The sequence below is a fragment of the Acomys russatus genome, chromosome 23, assembly GCF_903995435.1.
Source record: "Acomys russatus chromosome 23, mAcoRus1.1, whole genome shotgun sequence".
NCBI classification, from domain to species: Eukaryota; Metazoa; Chordata; class Mammalia; order Rodentia; family Muridae; genus Acomys; species Acomys russatus.
Genome location: NC_067159.1, coordinates 45,827,187 through 45,853,231, shown reverse-complemented (window position 1 = coordinate 45,853,231; position 26,045 = coordinate 45,827,187). Strand labels below are relative to the sequence as shown.

Below are 26,045 nucleotides of genomic sequence, written 5' to 3'. Positions count from 1 at the left end.
AGGAATAAAAACCATGCATATATCAAGGGAATGACATTTAAGATGGTTCATCTGCAAATTCCGTAGCACTGTGTGCTTATCAGATATCATAAACAATTCAAAACATTTGTGAAGCCTGCTAGTTCATCCAATGGTGGTGCAGGAGGTACAAGTTGACTCAGTCAAGCCCTTATCCCCAGCAGGGCCCTGCTTAGAAAGCTTATTCTTCTCCTTGGCACCAGGAGAAAAAGCAATGAGGCCAGGGGAAAGGGCTTGTGGCCCGCACGGCATCCAAGCTCCTGGCACTTGGCCCTCCCTTGGGGGATATCTGATCTCCAGAACCCAGCGACCAGCTCAGAGCTTGCCCAGACTGCCTGACCCAGGGCTCCAGGGCAGACATATGGCATGCTTTCCAAATCTTCAAAAGAAGCAAGCAAGGGACTCTCACAACCAGCACACTGTTCCGAGGGAGGGAGGGAGGTGATGCTGATGGAGGAGGTTGCCAAGGATGCAGGCGGGAAACCACTGCGTGTGCTGCAGTGGACTGACTGGTTTCATTGCTCTGATTGTCACGCAGCCAGGCCTCATTTCCCTTTTCCTTCTGAAAAGATATGAAGTTGGTAAGGAGTGGAAGGCTGCCTGCCCAGCTGTGATTCAGGAGGAAGCTTAGCCACAGAACCGTGAGTTCTTTTGCCTTGGAGAAGAACCTGTAGAGACAGGTCCCAGACAGATCCACCCTAGATTTTTCAAAGGCAACTCTTTCGTCATGCATTGTAAGACCTTACAAGATCAAGAACAAGCCACCTGCTTCCACCGTGATCATATGACTCAAGGTACCCAAGCAGGCTCCCTGTGAGTAAAACCTGAGGCTTTGCTACGAGATGACCCACAGGGGTAACACCGGACCTGTCCACAGGCTGAAACTTGTGACTCTTCTGTTTGCCCTAAGTCCAGGACTTCTGTTCCCGGGAGCAGGAGTGAAGCTTCATGACAACGGGTACAATGAATTACTCCTTGCAATCAATCCCCGGGTACCCGAGAACCTGAGCCTGATTGCAAACATTAAGGTGAGTGACAACTGTGCAGTCAGCACCATCAGACCTGTCACCGTCTTTAGGTTTAAGCGTGAGAGGCACAGAGAGCAGCATTTCTGAAGGACAGAGATGATAGCACTATTGTGGGCACACTGGCCAGATTACACAGTTGTATAGAATCTCCACTCACGGAGCCTTCATTTGTCCTCTTATTAGTAACCATCTGTTGGCTTTTGGGTTTGGTTGTAGTTTTCACATGTGACCATTGTCTGGAGAACAGCTTAGAGAAATATAAGTGGGCTGTGGTGAAAGAAAGGCAGATGTTTGAATGACGGAGAAACATGTGTGTACATGCCAAGGTCACCCTGCGCCATCCCACTTCAAAAATGAGAATTCTCAAGGGGCAAATTCTGCAGGCTGCCAGAAAAAAAAAAATCTTTATTTTGTCCCATGTCCTATAAAATAATTGATGTTTTTCACTGTGGTGTGGTAAGGGAGTATCACTGCCTAAGAGCCTTCTTGTGGGATTGCTTAAGTAAAAGTAAACTTCTCAAAAGGCACAGGCCTGAACACGCCATAGGCGTGACACAAAGATGTGTTCAGGAAAAGCTTAAAGCCCTTTCAGAATTGTGGGAAGTCCTGAGGGCAAGCCCTGCCACACAATCAGGTAGCCAGTCGATGTCTTTTCCAAAAAAACGCTGGTCCTACATTCTTCACGGGTTCGTTCAAAATCCGTTTGCCTGTTTTTTCAGCCATTGCTTAAATGTCGTCAGAGAAACAAGGATTTACATCTGATAGGTTCCCTTCTGCTTGGTTACAGGAAATGATCACTGAAGCTTCGTTTTACCTGTTCAATGCTACCAAGAGAAGGGTGTTTTTCAGAAATGTGCAGATTTTAATACCCGCCACGTGGACAGCTCATAATTATAGCAGAGTAAAGCAAGAATCCTATGACAAGGTAAGGACTTAGGATTCTGTTAAAAGAGCTTAATTCCACTTGAGGGTGAGAGACTTTGAAAATACACTTTGCCATTGGTATTGGCACAGTGGTATGCTCCTGTGACGAGTTCTGTGAGAAGAGCTAGGAACAGAGTGTGGAGAAGAGCTTCCGCAGCGGGGAGGGTGGGCTTGGAGTCTGTAGCTATAGTCCCACCAGGATAGCCAGGACATATAAGATTTGGCATAAAATTTCCTCAGACTGTTTTGATTCTTTTGTTTCCCTTAAAGATTCTCTCAGAGGTTGAATGGCCTAGCAATGTAGAACGTAGCCCAAAGGCATGAGGATGATGAGAGGCTTACAAAATGATGTAACTTTTTCATCAGATAGAAGCAGTTCATAGATGTTGGCATAAAGATAAGTAAGGAGGGGCTAGAGAGATGGCACAGTGGTTAAGAGCACTGACTGCTCTTCCAGAGGTCCTGAGTTCAATTCCCAGCAACCACACGGTGGTTCACAACCATCTATAATGTGATCTGACGCCCTCTTATGGCCCACAGGTGTACATGCAGACAGAGCACTATATACATAATAAATAAATAAAATCTTTAAAAAAAAAAAAAAAGATAAGTAAGAAACTGGAACAAACTGGGGAAAGCCTACTGTTTATTAAGTTCCCATTGAGTACCATAAATTGGGGCATCTTTACGTATATTATTAATCACTCTGCAGCCTCGAGCCTCACAGATTAAGAAGTTGATGTCCACATAGGATAAGGGCTTTGTTCCATGCAAATAACTAATAATTACTGATCTACAATTTGAACGTCTACTTAACTTCAGATCCCATACTGCTCGCACCAAGCTATGTAGTCTCTACGAAGATTACATTCATGAGCTTGCCCTTCAGTAGAACTGGGAAGTCTCAGAGACAACACAGTAAAAGCCCAGGCTGACCAGGGTCGAACCCTGACCTCATGAGAGGTTTAAGTACAACTGTAATGTGACCATGTGTTTGGATACCAGTTCCAGTGACCTCATTATGTCAATTAAGCAAACATTAGGTGAAAGAGCTTATAAACAGAGACACTGCTAGTCATGGCTGAGGTGGGGCTACCCAAGGAGATGACATCTCTAGCCTTTTCTACATGCCATCTTGCAATGTCCCTTGCTTCCAACAAATAAATGTAAATTACTATGAAAGCAATTTGTGGTCATTAGGAAGGAATCAAATATAGAAATAAGGAAAATAAAAATGAGAATATCTCCCTTCAGTGGCACTCAAGACATGTCCTGTCACCTGCACTGATCAGATAACCACAGAGAGTTGACTGAATATGTCCATAGCTTTTTACTGTGCAATCCTGGATGATGTGTAAATACTATTAAATGTTCCTGATTTTATGGCTTTTTTTATAATGTCATAATATAATTTTACAGTATTGATACCTGAGAATATTTTTTCCTGGAAAATGGGAAGGTAATAAAGGGTGGAAAGAAGTTCTGTGGAAACTGGCTAAACTTTTTAAAGAGATCTTACTGAAAGTGCCCCAGAATTTAGCTAATATTTAGCTATCAGATTATCTAAACCCTAACTACGAGAAATTCCTTTTATCTTTAATCTATTTTTTAAAATGTATAATTGCATACAGTACAATTATAGCTTACCTTTCTTTAAAACACTTTTTTTTTTCCATGTAGGCCAACGTCCTAGTGACTGAGCAGAGTGGGATATACAGGAATGACCCATACACCCTACAACACAGAGGTTGTGGAAAAGAGGGGAGACACATCCATTTCACCGCTGACTTCCTACTGCATAATGAGATAGCAGCGCCATATGGCTCAAGAGGTAAGTTCAGCTCATAGAACGCCAGCCCCTTGACAGTACAATATTTTGTGCTTGCCACAGAAGAGGCCTCCTAAGACTGCTACCTGTCAAAGACTTTCCATTTGAGGGGGAGGTAGGCTGAGCGCACATGGAAGGCGACGGACAGGATGAGCCGGGAAGAGCGCATATCAGATCACGTATGAAGAAGTGCTCTGAGAATTCAGTGAACACCACTAAGCCAAGGGCTGTCAGAACATGTCTTACAAAGGAGAGGTAAACATCATTTTGATTAATGGTAAGAAGAGGGAGTAGAGAGCACGTGAAAAACGCTGAGGCTGCAGAAGAACCCAACGGAAGCGTTAGACTGTCAGGGCAGAGACTGGCCATGGAGGGAAATGCCAACATGCACCCAGCAACCAGGTGAAGTGAGCAGCCTAGACTATCCAAACTATGGGTTTTTGTTTTTGGTTTTGTTTTTTTTTTTTTTTTTGGTTTTTTTGATACAGGGTTTCTCTGTATAGCCTTGGCTGTCCTGGACTTACTTTGTAGACTATGGGAGCTTTCAGAAGATGGATCTGCGCATGCGCACAATTGGGCTCCCTAGACTCAATGAAGTGAAAGTTGTATGTGGGGGCAAACTTGGGGAATACCGCAGGGATGTGCTCAGGAGGCTCGAGTGGAGGCAGCAAAGTGAGAAGGTCTAGAGCCTGGCACAAAAGCAACAAGGACTTCCTATGCCCAGATGTTCCCAATTTCATTTAAAATGCTTTCCTGTGAAATCCTAGTGGCCCAAAGTGGTATTTCAGAGTGTAGGAGTTCTGAGTGGTTGGCTGCAAGAGGTGTGTGCAAATAGCATTAAGAACAAAAAAGGAATTGGGAAATAGGGTAGCCCATGGAAAAGGGAAGCCATGGGTCTAGATTAGGCAAGAAGATGGTGGGGAGCAGTGAACTGTACTGTGGGGTGTATGGGTGTAGTCAGAGCTCGGTGTCTAGAATTTAGGAGAAAGATTACTGTCACTCACCTGCAGACTGGTGGACCTGGTGTGAGACCTGAGGGAGACACTAGTGAGGACAGGTCAGCCAGTCCAGGGCTAACTTTGATCTGCAATTTTATTCTTGGTTCAATTTTAAATAGAACCTCTCAAAACATTTTTTTCTTATGAAATTTAAAACTGAAAACTAAGTATGTTTTGTTTTCCCCGATGAGCAAGCAGGAGTAAAACAAACATAGGATATTTTACAAAGCTTTTAAAAATTGGCTTTTCCCCCCTCCTTTCTGGTAACGATGAGATGTGGTGCTCTCTGAGTCTGCATATGATTTCAACAGTGCCTCTAGATTCATGAGTCAGCGCATACTTTCCCTCAGTACTTTCAGCTGCAGCGGTTCCCTCCCAAGTTGCAAACATTGCACAATGTGCCACAGCCCGAGAGTCATTGCGTCAAGCAGTGCCCGAGTTCTAGAACCTAAACTAACTCAGGAAAAAAAGCACCATGTGCTTTTTTTTTTGGGAAGGGTGTTGACCTGGAAGGCTTCCGTGGAGAATAACTCACTTCTGAGCTGAACTTGGAAGGAAACCTAAGATTACAGAGGACAGGAGAAAAGCTGTGAAGGACTTGATGCTATAAATCAGAGTTTCCAAGAACAAGGGTTAGAAAACAGGCTAAAAGAGAAAGGAAGAGTGAAACTGGAGAGGGGACCCTGGCATCTCTTCTCCTTCTTCCGTGGTTGCTGGGTTTCCATCATTGCTGTAGACAGGAGACAGGCCTGTAAGCGAGCAAGCATGCTCAGGCACAGAGTAAATGTAGGAAAGCTTTGGTTGACTCAAGAGCATCCTCCTTCTGTCTATGCTAACCTTGCACCTACTGGGATGCTCCCATGAAGCTAAGTAAGAACTAGAAATGATCATAATGAGTGAGTTAACCCAGAAGCAGAAAGACTCAAATGGTATATTCTCACTTATATCTGGACACGAGCCCAAGGGGCATGTCCCATGAAAGTCTTCACATACCAGGAAAGTGGGCCAGACGGGAGGACATCCTATTGGGACTCTAGGTGAGAGAAGCATGGGAGAATGGGGAAATAGAAGGATCCAGAGGGTCCTAGTAACCCCTCAAGAAGAACATTATGACGGGTGGATCTGGACCCAGGGGTTCTGCTCAAGCTATGGAACCAGCCAAGGACAATACATGCAGTAAACTTTGAACCCCTACCCAGATCTAGCCAATGGACAGGACATTCTCCACAGTTGAGTGGAGAGTGGGGACTGACTTTCACATGAACTCTGATGTCCCATATTTGACCACATCCCCTAGATGGGGAGGCCTGGTGGCACTCAGAGGAAGGATGGCAGGCTACCAAGAAGAGACTTGATACCCTATGAGCATATACAGGGGGAGGAGGTCCTCCTCAGTCACAGTCATAGGGGAGGGGAGTAAAGGGGAAAGCGGGAGGGAGGAATGGGGGGATACAAGGAATGGGATAAAAATTGAGATGTATTGTAAATAAATGTATATATATATATATATATATATATATACATATATATATATATATATTGAGAGAGAGAGAGAGAGAGAGAGAGAGAGAGAGAGAGAGAGAGAACTTGTAATACAGCTCCTGTGAGGAACCCCTCACTGCTTCGGTCATGTGGAGCATGCCTTGTCATCTTGGGAGCAAATGTTTTCATGCTGCCTTTTCTATGATGATAGGAGATGTGATAGGGGGAGAATGGTGAGGAAAGCGACCAAAATAAATCTGACCTCATCTCTTTGAAATTCTAGTGTGGTGAAGTAATGCTGTGTCTTCACTGATTAGCAAGGACTATTGCTGAAATGTAAGGCGCTCAAAAAGAAAAAAAAAAAAAAAAAAAAAGACCAAAACCATCTCTTCTCCAGGCAGGGCATTTGTCCACGAGTGGGCCCATCTCCGCTGGGGTGTGTTTGACGAGTACAACAATGACAAGCCACTCTACTTGGATGGGCGAAATGAAATTCAAGCAACAAGGCCAGTGCTCCATTGCCTATTTAAATTTCATTGCTGATTGAGTATACTGAATATTTCAGAAATTAGAGAAAAATGTTTGACCGCTTATACAGTGAGAGGCTGGACATAGTGGCACATGCTGTTATAATCCCAGCACTAGAGAGACAGAGAGACAGAAGAACTGCCACAAATTCAAGGTCAGCTTTGTCTACACTGAGAGTTCCAGGCCAGCCAGGGCTACACAGTGAAACTTTGTCTTAATAAATAAATAAATAAATAAAATAAAATGAGAAAGTAGATACTTTTGTCTTGACTTAGTTATTACATGACGTAAAAGTAAATTAATAGTAACAGGTAAATATTAGCAATAAATATGTTCTTTCATTTTTATTTTTATTTTATTGAATTTTAAAATGGGAAAATATTTATGTGGCTCAAATATGATCTATAAAAAGTTATATTCTTTGCCATCTTACCACCATCTTCGTTCTGCCCCCTCTCATCACCTTTGAATAACAATCTTGATTCATTTCTTATTGATTTCGTCTCTTCAAGAGAATTCAAACAAATATGAATATATATTTTCCGCATCTTTTACAAGATAATGACATGGTGTCCCCGTTGTGTGGTTAAGCCATGCTTAATTCAGTCAGCCTCCTCTTGTTGGACAAAGAAATTAGCAGCAACCTCTGGTGGTTGTCATTGTCACTGCAGCTCAAGGCATCATACATGTGCTGTTTCATGTTTGTGCCTAGAAGTCCACATATTAAAAGACTTCCTAGGATTCAGGGTCAGAGGGCATTCAGCATCCACTTCTGAATGGAGTAGCAGTGCCACTTCTGAACGGCACCATTTCTTGGTCACAAGATGGTGTCCGGAATATTTTGATGAAGAGGCAATCTTCCCAAGGATCACCGTTAGCAGTTCACGCTCCCTGACGTTAGGGGGCGCTGACTCAGGCTGTTGCTACCTCTGTCCTTAGGCTTCCCTCCCCCAGAGTCCTTCCAAGCGCCCTTCTGGTCTGTCCTTCTCTCATTGCTAAAGGTTTCAGCAACACAAAACTCACTCATCCAAATTCAAGACTTTAAAATCAAATGGAAAGACTGTATTTCTAAATCAATGAAGTTCCTTAAGAGAACATTTTAAAATATTTATATATGTCTACTAAGCTATGATGTTTCAAACAAACTATTAGAAAAGATAAACAATGGGAAAAACGTTATTTCTACAGAGACTCAGTTCCTAGTTTCTCTTTCCATTTTCAGGTGTTCTTCTGACATAACAGGAGCTTTTGTGTGTGCAAACGGCCTTTGTCTCAATGAAGACTGCATTATTAGCAAGCTCTTTAGGGGAGGGTGCACATTCCTCTACAACAGCACACAGAACGCAACTGGATCAATAATGTTCATGCAAAGTTTATCTTCTGTAAGTATGTCCTTGGGGCGACAAACTCCTGTAAGCTACCACCTCTTTCTCAGATATACAAATATGCCTACGCATGTACACAGTGGGACTACTAAGAGTCACTATAATAGGGCTCAGAGGTCTACAGTTCATTTAGTCTTCATCCTACATATTTTTTTAAAAACCTGTTTCCTCCAAATGATAACACACACAAGTTGTTTTTAAAAGCAAAAATCCACTTTCCAGGGAGAGTGTAAGACAACTTTTGAGGCCCCGAATGAGCTGCCCATGTGGTGGCATTCCTTTTCTGTATTATTTCATAGGAAAAGGTATGAAATTTTTGAGAATAAAGGAATAACTGTATTCCTTTCACTTGGGGTTCTCTTTCTTTTGTTTTGAAAAAATCCAGAACCTCAAAAGACACGCAAGCTAACCCAAGGAGTATACTGACCCTCATCTTTGTGCTGAAATCTTGTAGACTAAAATTTCATATTAACTCATAAAAGAAGAGCCTATAAATCCATTTAAAAACTGATCTTTAAAAGAGCATTCGGTTACACAATCTCTCTGGCTGGCTCATTTTCTCAAAGAAAAGGATGTCACCACATATAGCCAAACTCACCAAAACCTTGAGCTGAGAGTGTGGAGCCAGAAAGGAGGGAGCAGACTAGTCCACAGATTTAAGGGAACCAGCCTGCGTGGCTTCATTTATCTATCAAACCTCACAAGGCCTGAAAGTCATCATCTTTGGCTCTTCTCCCTGCTGGGCAGGGAGTGTGGTGGCACAGTCCTTTATGGAGTAGTCTCTCCTTTGGCTAACCATTGCTGCTGAGTGCCTTGGGACGCCCTGCTCTCCTCCCTCCCTTCCATCGCTTTCTTGTTTCTTCAGCCTGGTGTTAATCCTTGTTAGGAGTCATTTGCAAGGTGAACGTGACTGCTCGTATCTCTTGCCTTTATCCATTCTGGTTTTTAATTTACAACTTTCATTTCTGATTCAAGCCCAGTTCTCGGTATTTGACCCGTGTTGTTTGTGATTAGATATGATTTTTTCCCCAACCCTTTGACAAGCATAAGCAAACACATCCAGTTGCAAAAGTTTAAAAATCATGAAATGTAGAAAAAAGAAAAATCACTGAACAAAGCAACAAAGATTTGGCCCTGACCACCACCTCACTGAGATTCTGAGCAAATGGTACCCAGCTTCAGCATCATCCTCTCCAGAACTGAGACCAGACTGTAGAACCTGTACATTTCTTTCAAACTCTAAGCTCCCGTGGCTCTATTCTCAGATGTACCTGTTCTTTGTAGGACTCGCCACTGACAATAGACAGGCATTACCTTGCATTGCAAACTATAAATTTAAGGAGGATTCTGGCATTGGTTGATTATCATTAAGTAAATTAGGCCTAGATTTCCAAATGGGAAAAGAGTTTCATGGAGTAGATTTAAGTAGTTTTACCCTCACAAAGATCAATATTTGAACTAGATCAATATATGTTTTCTGATCCACAGGAAAAGATACAGTGTCACTTAATGGGTTTCCAAAGAATGGGCTGGCCAGAATAATATCACCCAGAATGTTTCTTTAACACAGTATCATGGGAGGGAGGAGGGACGTTTAAGACTAAGGTATATATACACACAGCCTGCTCTGTTTTCTCAGTGCAAACAAACTGTTACAAGAGATTGCTTTTGTGACCTCAGGGTGCTACTATTTCAAGCAAAAGGTGTCAAGGGTTGTTTGCAAACTTGCTGTCATTCTTGAGAAAAGGAAGCACATGACCTTTCTTTAGGGTGACTCTGCCCTTCTTTTACTTGTCTGAGAGACTGAGAAGTCTGTCTGGTCTGAAAAGGGTGCTTTGTTCCTTTCCAGGTGGTTGAATTCTGTAACGCAAGTACCCACAACCACGAAGCCCCAAACCTTCAGAACCGGATGTGCAGCCTCCGAAGCACCTGGGACGTGATCACAGCCTCCTCAGACCTGAATCAGAGCCTCCCGGTGCGCGGGGTCGAGCTCCCGCCCCCTCCCATGTTCTCCCTCATGCAGGCTAGTGACAGAGTGGTGTGCTTGGTGGTTGATGTGTCCAGGAAGATGGCGGAGGTAATGCACCGACTCCAAGTGACTAAAATCCAGTCTTCTTTTCCCATCAGGTTTTAACTCTTATTTTGTTACTCAGAGTACAATGGGGGCACAAAGGGGTTTAAAGAGTCTAAGACATGTCATTTCCTTGGGAAATGGGCAAGACAAACTTAGAATGAGGCCTAGAGTTTGAGGTGGGGAGATAAATGAAATCCGCACATCATCCCTAACTGTAACTTCTGTCCCCTTTCTAAAACCTGTGTACAATTTAAAGCTATTGCCTAGTCCACGCTAGTCACACTTAGAGGTCATGATTGGGAACGGTGGCCTGACCACCAAGATGAAGACAAAAGCTCTTGTGTTCTACTCACTCCCCGGTGCCCCGCACGGAAAGAAACCAAAGCCACAAACAAGTAATACTTTCTATGCCCACATAATTAAAAACGGCTAAGGCAGAATTCAAGATCCATGTTTCATCCACCCTACTGACTTTCTTTCCAGCTTGTAAGAGAAGTAATTTTTGGAAAGAGTCAGTCAATCAAAATGTTTGTGATATCTGTGAGACATTAAATTGGCACTGTGTCCTGAGAGGTGTGAGAGAGAGGCAGGTCTGTGTACCACAGTTATTTATGAGCAGCTGGTCACTGAGATGCAGCACACTGCCTCCCTCCCTCCCCCTCAGAGCTATCAAAAAAGTGACCCTAATGCATTGGTTGGTAGAATTATCTCTATGCTTGGTCAGTGCCATCCATGTATATATCATAGGCAAACCTTATAGCAACCATAAAAACCAATAAATGTATTATCATGCTCTTTCTACAGCGTGATCTTAATGGCCTCAAACGGCCATTGTAGCAGAGTGATGGCATTGGTCCTGCCAACTACCACACTTCTCTATTACGAGGTCCCTTTGCAATGTCTCCTGTCCCTTGAGCTAACTTTAAAAAATCAGTTACAAACTTATTCTCAATTGATATCATAGGTCATTAAATTCTGAGTTGACAGGAAAGGGTAAGGATGTGCCATCTTACTTGTGAATGCTTGCTGCTCGGCACTCTTTCTTCTGCAAAACCAAGACACATTTTTAGCATAAAATTAATTTTAAAAAAAAGTCTAGAACTATGACAGTCTTTTTTACAACTTGAAGAATGGGGCAGCATCTGTAAAGAAGTAACAGATAGTTGTGCTCATCGAATTACTTCATCGCCATTGGTCTACCAATCAAATGTCATTTCCTCTGTTTTGTTTTTCCTTTTCTCTTGGGGAACCTAGGCAGACAGACTCCTTCGACTCCAGCAAGCAGCTGGATTTTATTTGATGCACGTTGTTGAAATTCATACCTTTGTTGGCATTGTCACTTTTGATAGCCAAGGAGAAATCCGAGCCCAGCTGCAACAAATTAACAGCGTCGCTGACCGGAGGCTGCTGGCTTCACATCTGCCAACCACTGTGTCCACGGAAACAGAAACAAATGTCTGTGCAGGGGTTAAGAAAGGCTTTGAGGTAAGAATGCTCTGGGTTGGCTGAAGAGATGGCTCAGAGGTTAAGAGCACTGACTGCTCTTCCAGAAGTCATGAGTTCAATTCCCAGCAACCACATGGTGGCTCACAGCCATCTATGATGAGATCTGGTGCCCTCTTCTGGTGTGCAGGCAGAATACTGTATACATAATAAATAAATCTTTAAAAGAAAAAAAAAAAAAGAATGCTCTGGGTTTAGGGTACCATCACTATCTTCTTTTCATTTTGAGTCAGGTTTGGGGGGTGGAGTGTTTGTCTGTTTGTTTGTTTGTTTGTTTGTTTGTTTGTGAAAAGGAGTGTACTCCACAGTGTGGTCATAGCAGCCTCGGCTCTCCAGGGATAATGATGAATCATTCCTCAAGTCAGAATCCATTTCTGAGTCCCACTGCACTCCCTGGGCCTAACAAAGCACCCAACGTAATAATTAACTAACACCTGCTTGTTGAAAGAATGAGTAAATAAATAAGTACAATGGGCCTGGCTAAGGATGTAAGAACCCTCTAGAGTCTTTTCAAACTGACCCTATGTGTTCTGAAGTGGCCCCAGCTGTGGCCATTGCTACCCATGTGTGTTTCAAGGCAAAATCATCATCTTGGTCTCTGCCTTCGAATTTACCAGGTTTCAAAGACGAGAACCAAGGTGGTATGAGAAGATAAATAAATCAGGACTCACACACAGATGTGTGCGCATGTGCATGCATGAACACAGAGAGGGGGAGGGGGAGAGAGGGAGAGAGGGAGAGAGGGAGAGAGATGCTTCAAGAATGTCAGCATCTGAGACGCACATGTCCACTAAGCGATAGACAGCAAGACATTGGCTAGGACTGTTGCCTCCCATAGCCAACAGTTGCTCAACCTAAGCTGTCTACTGACATCGCCTGATTGAAAAAATAGGAGGTGGCGATGTAGCTCAGTGCTAGTGCGCATGCTTAGTGAGCATGAGATTTTAGGTCAACCTCAAGCACGAAAACCAATAACAACAATAAAGCGACAAAACCCATGCTTCGTGTCTTGTGATTCTGTCATTGATCTAAGGCATGGCCTAACAATGAATTTTCAAACATTGACATTTAATTCCAAGGCATTACTAAGGTTGAGAGCTTCTGCTCTAAGCCCTCTTACTGAGCACTGGCTAAATCTTAGAGGAAAGGCTCTCACATAGTAATGAGCACAGTATCTCCTATGAGGCAAAGTCCTCAAGACTGTGCTGTGACCGAATGAGGTAAGGAGCAACTAGGAGGTGGTCATAGAGCACAGGGGACCATGGAGAGGTATGGGTAACACCGAGGCAGGCCGGGGGTGGGCAGTTATACATGAGCACGAAGTCCTCTGTTTAGTCAGACTATTTGATTCACGATCCCTTCCAAGCAGCTGATGGCTGTCTATGTTCAGGTGGTTGAGAAGCAGAACGGAAGAGCTGATGGCTCTGTCATCATATTAGTGACCAGCGGAGCAGATGAGCGCATCGACAACTGCCTGCTCACCGAGATGAGCAGTGGGGCCGTCATTCACTCTATTGCCCTGGGTTCCTCCACAGTCGGAACGCTGGGGGAGTTATCACGTCTCACAGGTAAAACCTCCTAGGCAGTTGTCGTTTAGAGCACACCCTTAAGACTGAACGTTCAAAGTTCAGCTATGAAACCCAGGTTACATGTCCCAATTGGGGGAAAAAGTAAGAACAAATCATTGCTAAAATTAGCTTAAACTATCCTCAATTTTTGAATGTTTTCTCTAGTCTTGAAGTTTTGTACACCCGGTGAAAATAGTAATTTTTTTCTTTGTTCAACCAGCCTGAGAATGCGTATTTATGAAGCTGAAATCATATTTAACTAACTGTGCCAAATTCTAGAGCAGACATGCAAGCAGCATGGTAAGATACATGTCTGCTCTTCTTCTAGACAAGGCAATAATTTTTCTAGATGAGATATTTAGGTGAGAATAATTTCACTCACATTCCATAAAAATTAATGCAACATATGGACCGTCAGAAGTTAAGTACTGGATTATTTTTTTAAATAATGTTCTTAGAATGCAAATGAAAATGCATAGCAATGCAACTACTAGTAATTGATTTAGATCATTTATGAATTTGTTTGATCTAAGCCTACCTGGTAGGTATTTACTGAGGTCTTCTGCTGTGGGCAGAGCAGTAGAGCCTGAGAAAACAGCCATGAACTAACACCACCTCCTCATAATTATGTCAGAGGTCATTCAAAAGGAGCCGAGCACGCTCCCCACTGACTCCAGACTAACTCTAATCAGACACAGTTGTCAAAGAAGTTTTGTTTTTTTATTTCTTTTTATCTATCTTAGTAGTTGATGTCCATATCATGTATTTCAGGAGGCTTAAAGTTCTTCATTGCAGATAAATTTAATTCCAACCGAATGACAGAAGCTTTCAGTAGAATCTCGTCTGGAACAGGAGACATTTTTCAGCAGAGCTTACAGGTCAGAATGCCAGAATTCTGTGTTTAGATGGAGGAGTGGCCCAGGCACACTGTACTGTTTACATTGTTCAGAAGGCTCTAGTGAGCTTCTTGGTGTTCCCAGAGCCAAGCATCATTTACCTCCTGCCCGAGCTGCTCGTTTCCACGAGTAAGTTTCTGTAATTACCACCTCACCTTTCAAGGTCCATGAAAAGACTTCTTTAAGACTGAAAAAATGCAGCTAAAGATGGGGAGTGGGGTGGGGGAGAGGGTGGGGTGGGGGAGAGGGTGGGGTGGGGGAGAGGGTGGGGTGGGGGTAGTGTGGGGGACAAGGCCCAAAACAAAAATAAGAAGCTGTGCTTTCCTTTTTTCAGTTCCATTCATTTTCCCTCAACCACAATGTGTTTCACTCTGGATGCTTCAAGATCTTTATAGTTCCTCACTTTTATGAGGAAGATGAATTATTTCATGAAATTCTATAATTTATAGATCTCTGCCCTCCTTCATTGTGTGTGTGTGTGTGTGTGTGTGTGTGTGTGTGTGTGTGTGTGTGTTGTTTTAAGTCAGGGTTCGCCTGGCTCAGACTGTATTTTGCCCAGGCTAGCCTTGAACTCCTGGTCCTCCTGGATCTACCTTCTAACTAAAGAAGTCATGGCTATGAGCCACCAGCCTGTTTTAGATTGCCTCTTTAATTAGCACAATTTTTTTGTGTGGGGGCACAAAAGCTTCCTGTAATCAAACTATCTGTGAAAGAACCATTTTTCAGTCTACATATTTTAAGAGTTTGGACATAGTTGCATAATGTTTCTAACAGAATTTCACCTTCAGTTTCCTCACAGATGGTGAGTAAACCCGCCAAGTTATGCTTGGTTTAAACAATGAGCCTACTGAATTATTGTCAGGAAATATTTAACATGCAGATTATATATGCCCAGTAAACATGATAATAGTCCCATCACCAGGAGTCAAATAAATGCCCCAAGAGATACTGTAATCAAGTGTTCAAAGGTCAAAGATAAAGTGAAGCTTCATAGAAGAAGAAGAAGAAGAAGAAGAAGAAGAAGAAGAAGAAGAAGAAGAAGAAGAAGAAGGAAAGAAAGAAGAAGAAGAAGGAAGAAGAAGAAGAAGAAGAAGAAGAAGAAGAAGAAGAAGAAGAAGAAGAAGCTAACACCACATAAGGGTTTCCCAACTCAACAAACAGTAGACATCTAGGCAGAAATGCTATAGGCCTGGAGAGATAGTTGAAGTGCTAAAGAAAAATTCTGCGCACCAATAGTATTCTACTTAGCAAAACTGTTCATTAGGCTAGCCCACTAGTGCAGGCTGGCCTTAAACTCTCACCAGTCTTCCTGCTTCTGCCTCCCGAAGGCTGGAATTCCAAGCAAGGACCTTGTGTTCAGCTGGACGATTGACTTTTGACAACAAAGTTGAGACTATGCACTGAAGGAAGGAGGATCTTTTCTATCGATGTCGCTGCAGAGCTTGAATGCTCTTAGACAGAAGAACAAAAGCACCTATTACTCATCGATTTCAAAGCCCAAGTCAACAGACATAAAGGCTTCCTGGTGAAACCTGACATTGAAACTACCAGGGCATAACACAGTAGAAATATTTCAGCTCTTTAGAATAAACAGCATTTTGGAGGGAGGGGAGACAGGGATGGGGGATAAGATTCCCAAAGCGTGGGAGAATAAAAGCTAAGATGGACTAATGTGATTACATCAAACTAAAATGACACTTAGTAAAGAAAACACTCATCCCAGCATAGACAGAGCGTGTGGAAGGAAGCAGAATTTGAAAACTGTGCTTTGACAAGCAGTCAATTTCCAAAATAGATGAAGAACTCCAACAACTCTATAGCAAAAGTTGAAATACCACGACTTTTAAAACTGGGCAATAAGGCAGATATGCTGGTGTACTCTTTTAATCCTAGCACGGGGGACATAGAGGCAGGACATAGAGGGGACATAGAGGATCTCTGTGATTTCAAGGCCAGCCTGGTCTACAAAGCAAGTTCCAAGACAGACAGGGCTACATACTAAGGTCCTGTCTCAAAAAATAAAAATAAAAATAAAACCAAACAAGTAAACAAACAAATAAACAACAACAAAACAGTTGGGCAATCAACACAAGTGTAAACATTTTTAAAAACTAGACATACAAATAGCCAACAGGTCAAGTAGACAATTTCCAAAAAATATAGATGTGCAAATAAGCAACATGCATATGAAAAGATGTTTAAAATAAGCAATCATCAGAGAAATAAAGATTGAAGCTACATTGAGATATCACCTTGTTCCAGGAAGAATAGCTCATATCAAAAAGGTGAAAGATGACATGTCAGTGAGGTGTCCTTGCCAAAAGAATAAAGTGTCTCTGGCCCTGAAGATATGATCTTCTGATCTGCTCCAACGATTAGACCATTGCATACTAGTATTTCTTCCATACTGTCAGTGAGAAAAATGGATGCAGCCATTAAGGAGAATAACATTAACCTTCCTCATAAAACAAAATGGAAGCACCATATAACTTTTTAAAACTCTCTTACAAAGCATCCGGGTATAGCTATACAGATTAAAACCATTGAAACATATTAACAAACAAAATCTTCCAAGAGCTCATTATCATAATTGGTGATGGAGAGCCAATGCCTGTTTCATGAGAGGTGATATGAGAAGAATTGAGTTGCTTTTGGATGTAATGGAGTGGACTGGATGTGTAACACAATGGTAGAGCATTTGCCTAGCATGCACAAAGCTCTCAGTTTAATTCCCAGCCTCACAGGAAAACAACCAGACAGATAACTAGTGAAGCCAGGCATCGTGGCATGTGAGCATAACCCCTGCACGTGGAGACAGGAGGATCAGGAATTGAAGGCTAGCCTGAGCTACTCGAGACCTTGGCACAAACAAACAAAAATCATAATGCATTATACTTCCATTAACTATAAGAAGATAGGTTATAACTAGTTATGTGATATATGATATTTTGCTTTGATTTATATATGTACAGTACACATCTGAATCACATGTATTTTGCTTTTGCATATTCCTTTTTTGTTGTTGTTGTTGCGAAAGAAGGAAAATGTTATGTACTTACTAGAAGCTTTTACATACATTCTCTTCAACAGCTTGAAAGCCTGTGTGAAATTGTGCAACCCCAGCATCAACTGACGAGCACTGTGACTGTGGATAGCACTGTGGGCAACGACACAATTTTTGTAGTCATGTGGCAGACCGGTGGTCCCCCTGAGATTGTATTATTGGATCCTAGTGGAAGAAAATACAGCACTAGTGACTTTGTCATCAATCTGGCCTTTCGGACAGCTAGCCTTAGGATTCCAGGAACTGCTAAGGTCAGTGTGGGAACCTGCTCATAACCAACAGTGCTCAGCCAAGTGTAGAGCTTGCAAATGAATCACCTGCTTAAGTGTCTTATGTAAAGGAGATGTGCGGACACATCAAAACTTTCCAAAAATCATTTTAGTGGATGTTAAAAATTTAAGAGAAGCAACCAAGGGCCGGGTGGTGGTGGCGCACACCTTTAATCCCAGCACTGGGGAGGCAGAGGCAGGCGAATCACTGTGAGTTCGAGGCCAGCCTGGTCTACAAAGTGAGTCCAGGACAGCCAAGGCTACACAGAGAAACCCTGTCTCGAAAAACCAAAAAAAAAAAAAAAAAAAAAAAAAAAAAAAAGAGGAGGAGAGAGAGAGAGAAGCAACCAAAGTATGTCTACAGCATTAAGTACTAGATAAAACCTTGTCATGTTCAGGGGAAATTAGTGTTCTCTATAGCATTAGTCATTTTTTGAAACCTGGATTTTTCTTTACAGGCGATATCCACATAGATATAGTTTCCTATATATTTGAGAGCAACTCTATACAGACTTTATAATATGACCAATAAAATACATAAGGTTTTTAGTAGCAACTGTGTTCTGGGTCTTGTACTTAGAATAAAGAGTCCTGGCTAGGAGTAAACACCGGGTGTGACTAGAACATACATAACAGGGGAAAGGAAGCTTCCTTAGCAATGAGGGCATCATCCTGCAAAGGCGAGACATGGAAGTAGCTATGGCATTCTGGACAGAAGAGATAGAACATTGGAAGGCTCAAGGACAAGGCAAGACTGCTGGTAACAAGATGGATGAAGCAGAAGACCGCATATTAATGGAGTGTGTAAGTAAGTGATGGAAGGAGAGGGGGGCAAGGAGGCCCAGTAGCAGCGAGGGCTGCTCAGGACGGCATGGAGCATAGTGGGGTGGACCCTGAAGGTAAGGGGAGCACTGCAGGCTGGGAGCCGACATGGGAATCCCTCAGATCCGACTGCCTCCTCAAGCACTACCCGCATCTGCCCACTCCTATAATTTTATTGTTCGAAGTCAGGGTCTTGGCCATGTTGCCCAGGCTGGTCTCAAGCTCCAAGACTCAAGCATCCCTCTAACGTCTGCTCCTCGAACTGCCAAGCACTGGGACTATACAGGTGTGCCACCTGGCCCAGATTCTCAGTGGCCTCTTCCCTGGACTCTGCGCTGGCAACCTCCAGTGTACCCATCAGCCCTTTGGCTGACCCTTGGAAAGCCTGCATCCTGCTCAGAGCTCTGCAGCACTTCCAAGATGCCAACAGTCATGGTGGCTACTGAGCCGTTTATGCCTGGCTTCTGCCCCAGCCCATACCTTTCTCCAAAATGCCTCCTTCTCTGTTCCCAAGGGACACAAATTCACTGTGTTCTCATGTAAGGACCAGGGATGCTGGCTAGAGTGTGCAAGCAACAGCACACCCCTCTCCGAGTCTCACCTTGATCCACTGCCCTTCTGTTGAGTCTTTTCTCCTCATTACTAGTGTTTAAACAGAAGGCTGCAGAGGAGGGAGGTCTATAGCTCAGTCAAAAAAGAAACAATCTTGTTACACAAAAACCTTAGTGGTTTTCTTTCAAATGTGTATTTGTATTGTTTCTTCCAGGTAGCTCACATAAACAAGAGGACTGCACGTAGCAGAATCGATAAAAATTATTGGGCATAGGCACTGCTCAATACTGACCTGTTTAGAACAGTAGGTTATGTTCTAGCTGTGTGGATACCTTTGTATTCTTTGAAGTTTCTGGGCTTGAGAGGCAGGGAGCCAAAAAAAGAATGTTGTTATATTAGTCCAGGGTGTCTATGGCTACCACATTGATCTACTTGATTTGCGTACTTTTATCAGTTGTAAAAAATGAATTAAAGTATTTAACTTTGTTTTGGGTAAAGGAGTTCAGAGTAATAGTTGCAAAAATCCTTTGATGCTGTGCACAGTTGCAGCGATGTTTTAAAACTGGCAATCAAAATGTGACTCACTGCTCCAAATAAACTCAGCATGTATTTACCCTCTAGAACTGCCTAGGCATCACTTAACGAAGAGTACCTTTTCTAATATCTTTCTTTTGTATTTAAAAAAAAAAAAGCAGTATCAATGAACTATTGGTTTTTGTTTTCTTTAATGCCTGACAAAAACAATGCCTTGTTTTGCAGCATGGACACTGGACTTACACGCTGAACAACACCCAGCATTCTCCTCAAGCCCTGAAGGTGACAGTGGCCTCCCGTGCCTCCAGCCTGGCCATGTCCCCAGCCACTGTGGAAGCCTTTGTGGAAAGAGACAGCACCCATTTTCCTCAGCCTGTGATAATTTATGCGAATGTGAGGAAGGGTCTGTATCCCATTCTCAATGCTACAGTGGTGGCAACAGTTGAGCCGGAGGATAGAGATCCCGTTGTACTGCAGCTGTTGGACAATGGAGCAGGTGACGAGGGGTAGCATGGCACTGCACTGTGATGACATTTGTGTAGATGTTAGTAGGCCCTGACACATTCCTTCCCTCCAGCTGATTTTTTAGTCAATCTTGCCAGATTCCTGAAAGTGTGTTTGAAGGGGGCCCCAGCTACTCATATAACCATTGATCCAAGACTGGCCCTCCTCAGTCGGGAAAGGTCCTCTGCTTCCATGGAACATGCATTTTTGGGAGGGGTGTACATGGGGTGGTGAGGAAGGAAGGGGACACACACCCATTTTATGTTACTCAGACATAACACTGGGGCTCAGAGGTGTTCAAAGCCGAACTGTTACAGATCCAAAGCGTAAGCCCAAGTTCCCTGACTCCCTAGACAAGGCCCCGCCCCATTTCCTTCTGCATCAGTGATTAGAAGAGGTGGCTACGGCAGCTTAGGAAGAACAAAACTTCCCTTGCAATTTCTCAACACAGATAGACAATCTAAATGCCACCAAATGCTGGATCTGCTTTTCTTTCCATTGACAATCATCATCTAAATCTAAATCTTCATGGATAAGATGGCTGCCACTTATTTTACATAAACAGACCACCAGTGTGCTCATGCTGCGGAGCCTGACCCTATGGTGGAGAAAGCTGGCTTCTGAGCATTGCAACAATAACACAGTGTCGACATTCAGAGCCTGAGGTATAGTGTGAGAGACATGATCTTGAGGGAATGACAAGCTGCTTCCCAGCGTGACGAGCTGCCTTGAATGCATTGTTGTTCTGGGATCTAGATCTTTCTGCCCTAAGCCATAGGCTTGGCCCTGGATTGTGCTGCCTTCTGAGAGTCACAGTGAATAGAAGAAAGCAGCACCAGACAGGCTCTCCGAACGACCCCAGCAGTGAGGCACAGTGAGCGGCAGGAACCAACACTTGCTAACTGCAGCCCAGGGAACATCTTCCATGCTCATGGGCAGTCTAGCATGTCCTCCAACAGGGAAACAAACTAGCTCTACACTATTTTACCAATTGCTAAAGCTGCTAGCATGTCATTAGGCCCCTTCAATAAAGGCTTCTCTTGAAATTAAATGAAAATTTTATGTATGAACATTTGAATTTATCTATTGGAAACAGTTTATTTCAAAATGGTGAATACTTATGACCATATGACTATACATAATCCTAAGAATGTGCTTTGTTTCTGTAGAAACTATTATTAATTTTTACTTGAAAATAGAATTTAATACAATATATTCTACTATTATTTTGGATCATACGAATGAAAACTTCCAAGTTGATTTTAAGTGTTATCACTGAAATAGGCATAAGCTGTTCCCCATTAGATGACGGTGGGTTCTTTCTGAGTGATAAGTTCACAGGTTATTCAGCTTAAGAAAACAACTTTTCAAGGATTAAGCAATCACTGGGAGAAATTGTATTTTAAACCACACGATAATATCAAAAGTAGTTACAGTAACATATAACAGGGTGAAAATAATATTGTCGGGATAGGGCTGTTTCTACAGCCTTCAATGGTCTGCAGAGAGAAGATCTGCAGAAGACAAGGTTGTTCGGTTCGAATTTGAAAGTCTGACACAAAGTTGTTTATTTTGGGCATTTTTAAGCACAGCACAATTTGATGGAAGTTTTTCTGGTGATAATTAACTTAAATCTACAGGCACAGCAAAGCATACACAAATCTCTTTGAGGAACAAAGGAAGCTAAATAAAGATCACCACATTGAGACTCTCTGTAAAGCCTGTGTGACATTTCCATAAAGGAAGGTTCTATAGACTGATGGAAAAAACTAAGCTGATGCTGAGGCCTGAGGAGGATCTGCTGTGGTCTCTGGTCACTCAGACTGCACAAAGGTCGCCAGGCTAGAAAGTACCTGTGCTGCCAGCCTTCTGGGTGGATAGCAGGCCTTGCATTCCTCCCTGCGAAGGAACATCCCTGTGTGCTTAACAGTCCACCCCTGTAAGCACAAAGAACTCTGTGTTCTCTACAATATGAGAACAAATGTTTTAATAACTCATTAAATAGCGGCAACCAACTGTAATGACATGCTAACACTTTGTTTTTGCCTATATACACAGGTGCTGATGTTATTAAAAATGATGGAATATACTCCAGGTATTTTTTCTCCTTTGCTGTTAGTGGTAGATATAGCTTGACAGTGCGTGTCCATCACTGTCCCAGCGTAAGCACCCTAGCCCACTCTGTCCCAGGAAACCATGCTATGTATGTGCCGGGTTACATAGTAAACGGTAAGGACCATTTGCACTGCGAATGTGCATGCTATCATGTCATGTGTGTATTACTGATAAGTGTGTGTGTGTGTACTAAGCAGATGGTGATGGGAGAAGGAGAGGATAAAAGAAGGAGGAGGGAGAGAGAGAAGGAGAGACAAAGAGGCAGCGGCAGGACTGAGGGAGGCGGAGAGAAGGAGTGAGAGAACTGAAAGAGGCGTGAGATTTCCAAACCATGTACATCTATCTATAGCTACAGCTCAGTGGTAGGACACTTGTCTGGCATGCACTAAGATTCCCGAGTAACACACACATGCACACACACACACACACAGAGAGAGAGAGAGAGAGAGAGAGAGAGAGAGAGAGAGAGAGAGAGAATATTATACTCAAGTCACTGTTAACTGACTGCCCTTTCAATCCTTAATGATTGGTCGTAGAGAATAACAGAAAATATTTTAATATCTTTGTTTGAGTCTCTCATTATTTTAGTAATTTATTTTGAGCCTGTCTTGTGATAGTTTGGTTGCAGTAACAGACAAACGATTCCTTACAATTCATTGGGTCCCATATCTCCTTTATAGAAATTTAGGCAAGAACAGAAAGTTTAATTACATGGTGCAAACAACTCCAGTGACCAGGAAATGAGTCCTAAATAAATGTTAACTTGGCCATGACAGACAACAGGGCGGAGGTTTGCATCCCTTCATTTAAAAATGCCGAATAAATAGGAGATATACTTTCTCCTATTTTGTTGTAGTTAAATGTAATTTTAGTTCCTGTTAGAAAGCACAAAAAACTAATGTGCTCTGCTATCTCTAAAAATAAGCCATAGGACCATTTCTAATAGTTTTTATTTCTAAAAATAGAGAATTTTTTAGATGAGCTATCTCTCATCTTTGATTTGCTTGGTTTGGTTTAGTTTTTTTTGTTTTGTTTTGTGTTTGTTTTTCAGGGCTGGGAATGGCACCCAAAGCTTTGTGCATACTGGGCACGTGTCTCCTGACTGAGCCACGCCCCTCTCAGGTTCTTCTCTTCTGCCTTGTGGGGTGGTACTGCCTGGGCCTGAAGCCTAGCTCCCCCATCTACTGCTCTGTAACGTGGAGCAGGCTACTTAGCTCAGCATCTCTCTGTTTCGTCATCAATAAATGTATGGCACAAAAATTTCATCCTCTTCATTGCCTTGCTAGTGGAATGAAATATTTGATAGAGCAAGATATTTAAAATACCTGGCCATCATAGGAAGATGAAAAAAATCATTATCACATAGTTTCATTAATCCATATGGTTTTGGTAACATTTAGGTGCCTAAATTTATAATTTTTAAATTATGAATCCAGCGTAAACCTTTTACATCTTAAAACTCATACCTAACTAGTTCTAATTTAGAGGAATCATAAGCCTTATAACTTAACTATTAATCTCTGACTCTTTGGCTGTCTTCTTCTATCAAATAACACCAATTAGAAATTATTTTAGGAAGCAGTTTAAAAATATGTATTTAGGGGCTGGAGAGATGGCTCAGTGGTTAAGAGCACTGGCTGCTCTTCCAGAGGACCTGAGTTCAATTCCCAGCACCCACATGGCAGTGCACAACTGTCTGTAACTCCAGTTCCAGATGATCTGGCACCCTCACACAGATATACATGAAGACAAAATAACAATACATATAAAATAAAAATACGTATTTATTTAGTGTTTATTACTGTGTGTATACATGCTAAAGCAAGTGTGTGGATCTTAGAGGACAACTTATCAAAACGGGTTCTCTTTCCCACACATGGCTATAGGAATTTGGTTTAATCAACTTTTCTTTCACCCTTCCATGTTCAAATCTAGCACCAATGTGTGTCTGCAAATTATACATTGACTTACCCTTTCTTACCTCTAATGTCACCTCAGAAGGCTGCCGCCATCTTCCCCCACGGTGACTACTGGCTCTTTTTCAATGGCTTCCTCCTTACTGAGGTTTCTAAGGACCTGTCAGAAAGAAAATGATGAATCATGTCACTTCCTGCTCCTCACAGCACTGGGATTCAAATCTACACTGATCCCCGAGGTCACTCATTACCTGCTATCCTGTCTCACCTCAAGGTCTTGTTCCATTTTCTGTTCACTGTGCTGGAGATTGAAGCCCAGGGCACCACACACTAGGCAAATGCATTACTTCTGAGCTATACCTACAGCCACTCTCCTCTTTAGCTTTCTCTGACCTGCAGTTTATCTGAACCTAGTTTCTTATGCAAGCTGTTCTTTTTGGCCAGGACACTTCTTCATTTATTTATTACCTGGCCAACTCAGCCTTTGCAAAATGTTTTCTTCCTCAATACTACCCTAGCTGATGTGTTTTGTTTTTTTTTTTTTTTTTTTTTTGCAGAGCACGTTGACTCTGTATTATTCTTTATTAGTCACAGTTTATATATATATATATATATATATATCTGTTTACTTGATCTGACTGCCACAGCTATAAATCTCATGAGGGAGACTGTTTGGTCTGATTCATAGTACAGCAATATGCCCCCGACGCATACGTATGGGTGGAATAAATGGACGAATGAACACATATTGGCGAAGTAAACTCTAATGATGTCTCAACATCAGCAAGGCTGTCTGCAATTAGTTATTTGCTCGTTCCTTTGTGCTCCAGATAACATTAAAATGAACGCTCCCCAAAACTTGGGCCGCAGACGTGTGGAGGAGCAGTGGGGCTTCAGTCGCGTAAGCTCCGGAGAGGCATCTTCTCAGCGTGGGGTGTCCCAGCTGGGTCCCATCCTGACACATTCCCGCCATGCAAAATTACTGACCTGGAAGCCGTAAAAGTGGGAGAGGATGTGACCCTGTCTTGGACAGCACCGGGAGAGGATTTGGATCAGGGCCAACGTAGGTTTGCTGGGTTTGTTACATAACTATCTTTCCATAGGCAGGATTTCCTTTTCTGTGTGTGCGTGGTCATTTCTACTGGTTCTCCCATAAACTTTACCGATGAAGCAACATAAAATCCCCACAGTTACTTGTAGGGAGGGTGACATCTTGGTTATGCTGCATCTTGCTTTCAAAAACAAAGAGCAAGTCCTCCCTGCTCAGATTTTGGTATGAGTCTTCACACTATGATGTGGTAGTGTGTTTTCACTTGTATATTCCTTGATAGTCTGACTTCCTGTGGCTGTTTTCATTATTAATTTTCTATACACTAAAGAACTTACTGAAAGAGGCTAAACTTTCCCATATCTTTTTTTTTTTTCTTTTACATTTCAGCTACAAGCTATGAAATAAAAATGAGTAAAAGTCTACGGGTTATTCGGGATGACTTTGACAACGCCATTTTAGTGAACACGTCACAGCTAGTTCCTCAGCAAGCTGGGGCCAGGGAGACATTTACAATCTCGCCCAAGCTTGTCACCAGTGAACCTAAACAGGAAGCTGGTGAAGAAAACCAAGACACCGCCATGGTGTATGTGGCCGTGAGCGCCGTGGACCGGAACTCCCTCAAGTCAGCTGTGTCAAACATTGCCTTGGTGTCCTTGTCTGCGCCCCAAAACTCTGCTCCTGTACATAGCAGAGATGGTCTGGTGCTGAAGGGAGTTTTAACGACACTGGCTTTGACAGCAAGCATTTGCCTTATTACAGCTGTAGCACATTGCACCTTAAACAGGAAGACGAGAGCATTAAGGAACGAGACTGAAACAAAATTCCTATGAACAAATATACATAATACCTTCCTTCTTAGATAGGATGCCCATGACCTTTACCTTCATAGGAAATGCCAACAAAAATAAAGTTAGCTTCAACATTTGGGCTTTTCTATAATATTGTTCAGGACTTTTTCATAGCAGATAGATGCTCCCCTGCCCCCC

At 42.6% G+C, this 26,045-nt stretch overlaps 1 protein-coding gene across 1 annotated transcript; it reads left to right on the top strand.

Moving 5' to 3' along the window:
* Positions 1–860: 860 nt before the first annotated feature.
* On the top strand, positions 861–25,951 carry Clca2 (chloride channel accessory 2). Its single transcript, XM_051165672.1, is given in 15 exon segments — positions 861–1,046; positions 1,834–1,971; positions 3,651–3,801; positions 6,676–6,784; positions 8,029–8,188; positions 10,041–10,268; positions 11,520–11,750; positions 13,159–13,336; positions 14,108–14,214; positions 17,323–17,547; positions 19,699–19,969; positions 22,036–22,206; positions 24,839–24,921; positions 24,924–25,071; positions 25,447–25,951. Coding segments are annotated over 15 exon segments (2,829 nt in total). The 3' UTR covers positions 25,890–25,951.
* Positions 25,952–26,045: the final 94 nt, after the last annotated feature.